This window comes from Chiloscyllium punctatum, chromosome 2, assembly GCF_047496795.1.
Source record: "Chiloscyllium punctatum isolate Juve2018m chromosome 2, sChiPun1.3, whole genome shotgun sequence".
In the NCBI taxonomy this organism is placed as follows: domain Eukaryota; kingdom Metazoa; phylum Chordata; class Chondrichthyes; order Orectolobiformes; family Hemiscylliidae; genus Chiloscyllium; species Chiloscyllium punctatum.
In genome coordinates, this window is record NC_092740.1 from 62,528,530 (window position 1) to 62,539,866 (window position 11,337).

The 11,337-nt window shown below is 38.0% G+C and overlaps 1 protein-coding gene across 1 annotated transcript in view; it reads left to right on the forward strand.

Annotated features, from left to right (window-relative positions):
• The window catches only part of erap2 (endoplasmic reticulum aminopeptidase 2), a 74,933-nt gene extending 66,512 nt beyond the window's left edge, over window positions 1-8,421 (forward strand). Inside the window, exons 17-19 of the mRNA XM_072583424.1 lie at window positions 292-432; window positions 3,369-3,450; window positions 7,424-8,421. Coding sequence (XP_072439525.1) covers window positions 292-432; window positions 3,369-3,450; window positions 7,424-7,576 — 376 coding nt within the window. The 3' untranslated portion in view covers window positions 7,577-8,421. The remainder of the gene's footprint in view (window positions 1-291; window positions 433-3,368; window positions 3,451-7,423) is intronic.
• The last annotated feature ends 2,916 nt before the right edge of the window (window positions 8,422-11,337 follow it).

An 11,337-nucleotide genomic window follows, 5' to 3' on the forward strand; every position in this document is an offset into this window, starting at 1 on the left:
AAACTGAATAAATTACTGAGAACTGGTGTGGAATTAGTGGGCTGAATGGCCTCCTATATGATGTCACCTATATGCTTTTAGTCAGATTACCAGAAGTAGGATAGTTGTTAGTTAGTTGTATGTGTGCATATTATAGTAAAGACATAGTGTAGAAAAGGTACAGCTTGAAATTCATCATGTGCATAATAGATATAAAAATTGCAACATTGAAATGGAAGATGGTTCTATGAATAAAAGATTGTAACATTTTGTATAATAGATCCATTATGTGTTTCTTCCTGTCATCAACAGCCTGTTGGAACTTGGCATGCAAGGAGATATCATCAAGTTGCAGAATCTTGCCCATATTGTTTTAGGAGTGAGCAGGAACCCATCTGGACAATTCCTTGCCTGGAATTTTGTGAAGAAGAACTGGAACAAGTTAATAGAGAAGTTAGTGTCTTTGCAGTTTTTATTCCTAGTATTCCCACTCAGACCTGCTGCAACCACTACACTCTAACAAATAAAAACAGAAAATGCTGAAAATACTCAGCAGGTTGTCACAGCCTCTGGGGAGAGAGCATTAACACCTATTAATAAAATTGGTACATAATAAGCATAAATCATTCAGCTCCTCAGACAATTCCCATTGATCAGCTCAATCTGTGATTTTTCACATTGGACCCACAGCTCTCTCGGAGCTCACTGAGATCTTTCACAATGTCAACAATTGATGTGGAGGTGCCAGTGTGGACAAAGTTAAATATCACACAACACCAGGTTATAGTCCAACAGGTTTATTTGGAAGCACTAGCTTTTGAGGTGCTGCCTCTTCATCAGGTGGTTGTGGAACAGGACAATAAGACACAGAATTTATAGCAAAAGGTCCTGACAGGCATCTGTTGGGTTTAACTGTTAGTTGCATCATGGTCAAGAGTAAGTCAGGTGAGTGAAAGCTGAAGGTGTGCCATACAGTGTCAACAGCTCAGATAAAGGCCTTTTGGCCCATTGAGCCCATGCAGGTAAAAAACAACCACCTGACTATTCTGATCTTATTCTTTAGTACTTTGACCTTTGCCTTCTCTGCCTTGACATTATAAGTGCATATGTAAATATTTTTAAATGTTATGAGGATTACTGCCACTACCACCTTTACAGGCAGTGAGTTCCAGACGTGTGTCCCTGTGCTTTCTGTGTCCTTGTGTACTCCATGTTTCTGTGCTGTGGGCTCTGACTCTCTCCCTCTCTCTTGATGTCACTCTCTATAATAAAATTGGCAGTGAGAAGTAGATACACCCATCCATTAATATCTATAAATAAACATCTGTTCTGTTAAAAGCATTAACAAAACATTTCTCAGGCAACACTCTATTTCAGAGTAGTACGTAATATTATAACTTTGAAGGGGAAGCTCAGTGATTACTAACCAATTTGATAAAAAGTCCTTCAGCCAAAACAGTTTGAGATAATTAAAGCTGGTGGGTACCTCAAATCTATTTAACCACCTTTGTATCATATCACTTGACACCCTTAACTGACAAAACATATGAATCTCTCCCTTAAAATTGGTTCACATACTATCAATTGTTCTTAGTTTTTGAGTGCCAGTAAACATGATGAACTATGGGTAATACTGGTACTGTAGTGAAGAAAACTCATTTGCATAAATGCGTTGTGCTAATTCTGTTCGGAATTATAATTTGAAGCTAACATAAACAATCCTGAACAGTGTCAGTGTAGAAAGAAATAGTGTAACTATTGATTGTTTACATTTGACTTTTTAGTACAGTTTGAATGTTTTAGTTTGTACTCCCCAATTTTCCCTGTATAAAACCTTTTGTTTTCCACTCAACATTCGCCTATCATATGCAACATCAGTAATATTGCTCACATCAATAAATAATTAATAAGAGATTCCAGGTATGCACCTACACTTATTCCAATGGCTTATTTGTATCTTAAAAGTGTAAGAGAATAATTAGATTGCATCAAGTAAATTAAGTCATAGACTATTTTTGTATTCTCATTTCTGTCTAATATCTACTAAACCCATAGCATATTCCTTATCCATATCTTTTCTGTTTAATTTGTTTGAGTTTTTGATAAATTTATAAGAACATAAGAACATAAGAAGTAGGAACCAGGAATATGCAATTCAAATCCATGAGTGTGCTCCACCAGTTAGTATGTCATGGCTGATTTCACCTCACCTTCAATTCCACTTTCCTACCTGTTCTCCATAATCCTTCAATCCATTAATGATTAAAGATTTATCTATCACCTCCTTAACATCACTCAGTGTCTCATGTGTTCTGGAATAGTGAATTCCTCAGATCCATTACCCTGTGAGAGAAGTAATTTTGTTCTCATCTCTATTTTAAATCTGCTAATCCTTATCGTAAAACTCTGACCTCTCACTCAAGATGGCCCCATATGAGGAAACATTCTCTTTGTCTACTTTGTCAATCCTCTTTAGTATCTTATACTGCTCAATTATATCTCTTACCATTCATCTAACCACCAGAGAACATAGACCTAAACTGCTCAATCTGTCTTCACAAGACAAACCCTCTATCTCGAATCAATCTGGTGAATCTCCTCTGAACTGCCTCCAATCCAACCACATCCCTCTTTAACTGGACAAAAGCTGTACACAGTACTCCAGGTACAGTCTGACGAATGCTTTGAACAGGTGCAGCAACACTTTCTGACTCTTATGCCCTGTTCCTTTATTAATAAATGCCAATATTCCATTTCCCCTCCTTATTACCTGTTGTAGTGCCAAATTGTTTTTGTGATTCATACACAAGGGCATCTAGATCTGTCTGCACTGAAGCACTCTGAAGTTTCTCTCCATTTGGATAATAAGTTGCCTCACTATTCCTTTCACCAAAATGGATAAGCTCACACTTGTTTACTGTAAACTTCATCTGCCAAATTTAGGCCCATTCACCTAGACCTCCAAATCTACCTGAAAATTTCTTCTTTCTTCAATATAACTTACTTTCCCACCTATTTCAACAATGTGGCTATAATACATTTTTCCCCTGCATCCAAGCCATTAAGATAGATTTGCGGTGTTATATTTTCCTCTCTTTAATCACGTGCCCTTAATTCCAGCAAATTAGTGTTATCATTTTTTCCTTATAATATTTATTCAACTCATTGTGTTTTGATCAACTTCAATTATAAATATTTAGAAATAACTTCAACTCTATCTCTACAATCCCATTCCTATATTTTAGTAGTGGAGTAATTAGATAGCTGAAAGATTTGGACAGATTTCTCGCAACATTGCAATATAGCCATAGTAGATTAAAAAAGGGAATAGTTTTCTTTTAAAAACATTTATACCGAAACCAATATTATGTATATTTATATCATCTCAGATTTCAGCTTGGTTCATTTATTGTCCGGTGGCTTATATTAGGAACAACATCTCGCTTTTCATCAAAAGAAGAATTGAAAGAGGTCAGTAAAATCTCTGATAACATAATATGTATATATAGAGTCAAAAGAATTGTGGACTATTTGTGTTGTTTCATGCTGCCCTTTCATCTCTTCAACTTGCTGTCAAATGAAGCACAGAGTGATGTCATGAAAGGCTGTGCTCTGCACTTTCCACATGATAGCTTTGGTAGTACAACCTACTAGCTGTAAGTTGCTACTAATTGTATGTCTTATTCAAAAAATGGTGTACGCAGGGGTTCCGTTTCTGAGAACCCCCCACAAATGATTAAATTTTAGAAATAGGTTAAAATACAGAAAACCTTTATTAACTGGCACTGATGAAACCAGGAGTGTGTCAATTTATCAAACATTTGGGTTAGAGTAAGAGAGCTGTACAGCACGGACACAGACCCTTCCGTCCAATTTGTCCATGCCGAACAGATATCCTAACTTAATCTAGTCCCATTTACCAGCGTTTGGCCCGTATCCCTTTGAACACTTCCTATTCACATATCCATCCAGAAGCCATTTAAATATTGTAATTGTACCAGCCTCCACTACCTCCTCTGGCAGCTCATTCCATACACACACCATCCTCTGTGTGAAAAAGTTGGCACTTAGGTCCCTTTTAAATCTTTCTCCTCCCACCTTAAACCTGTGTTCTCTAGTTTTGAACTCCGCCACCCTGGGGAAAAGACATTGGCTATTCACTCTGTCTATACCCCTCATGATTTTATAAACTTCTTTAAAGTCACTCCTCAGCCTCCGATGCTCTAGGGAAAATAGCCCCAGCCTATTAAGCCTCTCCCTTTTGCTCAAATCCTCCAATCTTGGCAATATCCTTGTAAATCTTTTCTGAGCACTTTCAAGTTTCACAATATCCTTCCTATAGCAGGGAGACCAGAATTGAATGCAGCATTAATCAAGAGGTCCACACAATCAATGTTAAAACACGCACTAAGTAATGGAAATGTAATGCAGGAGGTATACGCATCACTGTTAGATTTTATTTACAGCATAAATCACTTAAATAATAGTGCAACTTTTCTTAAATAAAACTTATTGCAGGGAGCTACTAACTACTCGGGCATCACGGATATCACAATAATACAGTAAATTTATAGTGTTTCAGTATTATAGTATGTACTAGGTTATCAAGACTCCCAGTTCATAAGGTGCCAGTTAAAACAAAGTTTGCTGTGCATTAAAATATTAGAGATATGCAATTTTTGCCCACAAATGTTGATTTTTGTTGTTACTGATTTCTTGGTTCAGACAACAATTTCGTGGATACAGAGGGTTTACTGTAAAATATCCAGATCATTGTTGAATGTAAGGGCTTTATTGTGAGTTTTGGGAAATATTGCATGGTGGAGGAAGGATGATGGAGCTCTATACACATATTTTCTGTTAAATGTGACCAGTATGACTGAATTGGCTATAAAGAGTAGAATACTGTTATTTTAAACTTTATCCAACCTAAACATTCAATTAAAAGATTTGCAATTGCATTTACTGTAGATACAATAATGACATCATAGTCGAGCATTTAAGTATTGGTTAAATGTTAAAGGTGGGACCAGGGAATGCAAGTGCATCAATCTTTAAAGGTGATGGGACATACTGGGACAGTGATGTGTCAAGTATTTGGGATCATTGGCATAGCAAATAAAGGCAGTGAATACAAAAGCAAGTACGTTATGCTGAACCAACATAAAGATCAGATAAAGGTTTATAAGCTCATGACTCACTTAGACAAGATAGGCAAGGAACAACTCTTTCAGTCAGCAGTTTGTGAGAGACTAGGAGACACAGATCTGACATGCATATGGTGGTGTGAAGGAGATGTGGTGCTTGGTAATTACCTGGAAGTCACTGCCCACAAGGATAGTGTGTGTGGAAGCAATTGACATTTTCATCTTGAAATTGATGCTCATTTGAAGGAAATTAACTTGCAGGGCTCCAATGTCAGAGCAGGAATATGAGACTGACTGGATTACTTCACAGGGAACGGGTATGGACTTGATATGTTGAATGATCTCCTTCTGAATGACTGTATGGTTAGAAAGATTAGTGGAGAGATTCACCCCTCCAGAAGAGACATTGGTGGCTAGCTGAAGGCCTGCCCAATAGCTACAAAGTGCTTTTGGAAGCTAAACAAGCTCCTCATGGGATCTTTGCCCCTCACTGGGTGGAGGTCCTGCTGTTGGGAGCTGTTGGCCGATCTGAATGGCTGGAAGCTTCATCAGTCCTTCAGCATCAGAGCTTCATAGGAGGCACTGCCAGGACTGTAAGCAGACCTGGAAGAAGGCCACATGGATCCCAAATCCCAGAAAGCTTGGGGACACTGTGCTGGATGTTTTTTTTTGGCAACTCTAGGAGGGGAGAAAGGAGACTGTGTTTTACAGAATGAGCATTTGGAAGGAAGCAAGGAGTTGTTAATTTCTCAGTTCTGCCCAAACTGGGCAAGGGACACACACCAATTATAGCATCCTCCCTTTCTTTCCCACTGTTAAAGGACTTTTTTAAAAAAGCCATTATGAATCTTATTCCTGCGCAAATATCCATGTCAACCATATTGTGGCATTGGCAGCGTAGTATGGGGCTTTAACAAGCACAATTGACCCTTGATTATTTACTTATGTATGGTGGGCTGGCTGTTAATGTTGGCACCCAGCCACCCCTCAAGGGTGAGCTTGTCTTGGAGGTGAGGGTGGGTTGGGGGGAGGTGGGAGTGACAGACTACCCACCTGAATGTTATGACACTCTTTCACTCCATAAGCTTGTAATATTCCACATTACCTCTCTAAGAAGTGGATCTTCCTGCCCCAGTAATGAATTGCTACTATCAAGCCAAACCCTGCCATGTGTAGGTGACTGCGGGAAATGACTGTAGCTAATCCTTCTGACATTCTCGCCAAAGATCACAAGCACCGTCAGAAGGTCTTTAGAGATGGTCTATGGGGAAGTTGTTGAACTGCTGACACTTCTGGAAGGAGAAAGCCCAATAGTAGGCATAAATCCTTTACCACTGGACTTAAAATCTTACTTTTTAAGCCTCACACAAGTCTGAGAAATTTAAAAATACAAATTGACTCTTTCACACTTCTGGGTCTTTCTGTTTCTTCTCAATGGCCTCCTGTGACTGCAAACAATAGATTTTTGTTGGGTCAGAGTATCACAGGGTATAAAGCAAAGACAGGTAAATAAGATTGGAATATTATCTAGTTTAATGGCAGGACAGGCTAAAGGGGCTCAGTGGTCCATTCCTGTTCCTAAATTCTAATTCCTTTCTGCTGGAAATGTTGTGGCAGTCTGCTTTGTTCACCAGGAATGGCAGCCCTCACTCTGAGTTACAGCGATCTTCCAAGAAGCCTAACCTGCCAGATAATGACCTCTTCACCCAAGAAACTATGTCTGTTGCCTGAAGGGTATAACTGCTGCCTTCCCTCTCCTCCTGTAGAAGGACTGAAACCTAGTCTTCCGTCTTCTTGATTTAAAAAACAAATATTCATATTTTAAAACCATTACTTTTGATTCTTCTTTTCTGTCATACCATGTACATCTCACGAAAACAGATACCTGCCCAGAAACTCGCCATGACACTGCAGTTGATTTTGCTAACTAGTGCATGAGAATCACAGACATGGTTTGCATTTTGCCTTTTGATAGTGCCACATTGGCTCTGCAATGTGCCATGTCACCACCAAAATCTATAGAAGCCTTATTGTAAGTCACTGAACATTTCTGTTTATAATGCAAACATTACTAAGACATTTTGATTCCATTTTATTTTACTAGATACTCCACCAGTTCTTTTTTCCAAGGTTACTAAGTATAAAAAATTGTTGCCCTAGATATTACATCAATAAACAGGTAACATTCTGACGATCTACAGAGAAGAACAAGTTAGCATTTTTAATATATGGACTCTATATTTATAGGTATTTCGGTACATAAAAGCAGCTCAACAGTGAATTTGTTTGTCTTCCAGGTGGAACTGTTTTTTGATTCTATAAAGGAACATAGCTCCCAGCTAAGATGCACTCAGCTTGCCGTGGAAGGCATTCAGAAAAACATTAGGTGGCTGGAGAGGAATCTGGACGTCCTCAGAAGTTGGTTACTGAATATAACTGCAAATCCATAATGGATTGTCAAATTATGTATTTGTTTACAATTCATTTCTCTCCTCTCACTTCAGTGATTCCTGAATTGAGATTTATCTCTTGTCACTGATTATTGCCATTGCTAAAGCAATGGTTTCTAATTTGTAAAGAGTGAAACAAATGTATTGATGTGTAACATATTTTTACTGCATAGCCCTCGAAGTAATAACAAGTTATTCTATAAATGTGGGATAATATTAAAACCAAATCATGGCCTTTGCTTACCTGTCTCCAGTGTGTGTATATATGAATACCTGTCAGTGTTACACGAGGTGTATGTTTGTGACACATAAATTAACTATCTGTCCAAAGTAAAAGGAATATTTTGTTATTTATTCGTGGCTTTGGAAGACCTTTTACATGAATATTTTGTATTATGAAAAATTCAATTATATTCATAAATTGAGTCAATGTTTAAAATAAATTTAGTTTACAGTGCTTGAATTATATTCAAAACTAAATTATGTTCTTTTTACCAGAAACTGGTCATTGCATACTTGGACTTTAAGCCTCTAAAAGTAACATTTTGACTGATGCTTCTCCATTGCTTTAAATCAGGTCCATGAGTGCTTTCTTCAGCCAACTCTTTCATATAATTCAGTTCCTCTACTTCATCTCACTGCTTAGTTGATTTGAATAAAATTGATAAAAGGTTTGGGATTAGCAGGCATTGCTTATCAGAATCTAATCAAATGCTTTTTAAATGTGATTTCTCTTTGTTTACAAAATATTCCCGTGTTAAGGAAAGTGAAAAATGCAGCATATGCACTGACATCAATGTTATATGGTTGATTGCTTGTTGATAGAATAAACAGCTTGATTCTTACCCAGTTTGGTGTCTTTATCTATGATTGAATGAAAGAAAGAATGTTTACCTTTGAACTCAAATGACAATTGGGAGCATAAGAAATCAGAACAGGAGTAGGTCATACAGTATTCAACCTGTTCTGCCATTAAATAGGATCATGGCTAGCCTTCAGCTTCAACTCCGCTTCCTGTCTGCTCCTTAAAATACCTTAATTTCCTGATAGATCAAACACCTACCCATCAATCACTGATTCCAGAACTTATTAAACTCTTTCCTGTAGTAATTCGTTATATGTTCATTCAGAAATAAACTTGTTCCTTCTCAACAATTATCATAGTGTTGTGCATCAAGCACTACAATTAAGATGCATTTAAGTAATATTCTAATTTGAAACTGAATTTGGATATGCATTTGGTTGACATTCATTATATGAGAAGCTTAGATGTCATAAAACTACAAAACATAGGGAGCAGCAATAGGCCATTCAGCCCACTGAGTCTGCTGTGCCATCCATGAGATCATGGTTGATGTCATAATCCTCAATTCCACTTTCCTACATTATCCCCTGCATAATGTTTGATTCCAACACAGGTTAAAAATCTACCTATCTCAGCCTTTAACTTCTACAGCCTTATGTGGTAAAGAATTTTACAGATTCACTACTTTCTGAGAGATGAAATGGCTCATCATTTCTGCCTTAAATCGGTTACCCTTTACCCTGAGAATATGCCCTCTGGTTCTAGATTTTCTGTCAAGGAGAAAAAATATCTCTATATCTATCCTGTCAAGCCCCATAAGAATTTTGTATGTCTGTACAAAGTTGCCTCTCATTCTTTTAAGCTCCAATGAGTAGAGGTTCAACCCAATGTAACCTCTTCTCGTATGAAAATCATAACATGCCCAGAAACAACCTAGTGAATGTTTTTTTCTGGACTATCTCCTATGCCAATATATATTTGCTTGGATTAGGGAGACAAAACTGTTCACAATATCCAAGGTATTGCCTTTTATAGTTTGAGCAATACATTTCTATTTAGACACTCAATTCCCTTTGACTTAAAGGCTATACATTTGTCTTCTATATGACTTGATGAACTTGAATGCTGTTTTTTTTATTTATGTTCATGAATTTTCAAGCTGCAGCTTTCTGCAGACTTTCTCCATTTAAATAATGATCAGCTTCTCCAATCTTTCCTTCCAAAGTGTCTAATCTCACATTTTCCCACATGACATGCCATCTGCCAAGTTCTTGGCCATTTGTTTAACCTATGTTCTTCAGCAGACTTCTTGTATCATCCTTATTACTTCCTTTCCCCCTGTTTTGTGTCATCTGCAAACTTGGTGATAGTACATTCACTTCCCTCATGCAATTTATTAATATGTAGTGTGGCCTCAGCACATGTCTCTGGATCGCTCACTAGTTACAGATTGCCATCCTGAAAATGTTACTTCTTATTCCAACTCTGTCTTCTATTAGGAAATTTTCTATTCATGCTAATATAGTACCACAAAACCATGAGCTCTTGTCTAATCAAGTAGCCTAACATGGGGTATCTTATGAAACCCCATCTGGAAATACATTACATCTACTAATCCTCCTTTATCTATTCTGCTTGTTACCTACTCAAAGGATTCTATCAAAATTGTCAGGTATGATTTTTCTTTCACAAAGCCACATTGACTCGGATGAATTATATTAAGTGTTTAATATATTGATGATCTTATGCTCTGCTACTGTACTCTTTGAAATAGACTCTTAATACTTGCCCTCTAATAAATGTTAAGCTCACCAACAAATTTCAAATAAGCAGTTTTTCAAATAAGCAAGGGCAGTTTTCCAAACTTCCAACAGTGTTCCAGAATCGAAGGATTCCTGAAGGTTATCATCACTGCATCCGATACCTCTGTAGCTATTTACTTTAAATTCTGAAGATGCATCCCATCCGGTCCAGAGGACTTATCAACTTTTAGTTTCATTAGTTTTTTGAGCACTTTTTATTTTGTGATAGTTATCATAATTATTTCCTCTCTTTTGTCTCAGGGTCATTTTGTACTTTTGAAGTGTTGTCACTGATGTTACAACACGCAACACAGGTCAACAAAGTCAGCCTTTCTACCTCTGGATTCCTACCACAGCAAAGCTAAAATCATCAAAGACCCTGAATAGTTACTTCAATGGTTCCTAATTAGACTGTTGAATAACCAGTCCCAGACTTTGTGAATAATTAATTCCAATCAGCATGTCTTAAACAGAAGGCATATTTCTTTAGGACAGGAGTTGGAAAGTACAGACTGGGAGCAATTGTTCCACAGGAAGGGCAGGAGAATCGACGTTTCGGGCATCAGCCCTTCTTCAGGAAGGGCTGAAGAAGGGCTGATGCCTGAAACGTCGATTCTCCTGTTCCTTGGATGCTGCCTGATCTGCTGTGCTTTTCCAGCAACACATTTTCAGCTCTGATCTCCAGCATCTGCAGTCCTCACTTTCTCCACAGGAAGGGCACCACAGATATGTGGAGACCGTTTAAGGAGCAGTTGTTGCGAGTGATGCACGAATTTGTTCCTCTGAGACAGGTAAGAAGGGGTAAGATTAAGGAACCTTGGATGACGAGAACAGTGGAGCTTCTCATCAAAACAAAGAAGGCAGATTACGTAAGGTGGAGGAAGGAAGGATCTAGCACAGCTTTAGAAGATTACAGGCTTGCTAGAAAGGAGCTCAGAAATGGACTAAAGAGAGCCAGGAAGGTGTACAAAAAAGACTTGGCAAGAAGGATTAGGGAGAACGCAAAGGCATTTTACTCACACATGAGGAATAAGAGAATGATCAGGGAGGAGGTAGGGCCAATCAAGGTTAGCGGACGAAACTTGTGCGTGGAGTCTGAGCAGATAGGGGAAGCCCTACTTGAGCTTTCTGCTTCAGTTTTCACTAATGAGAGG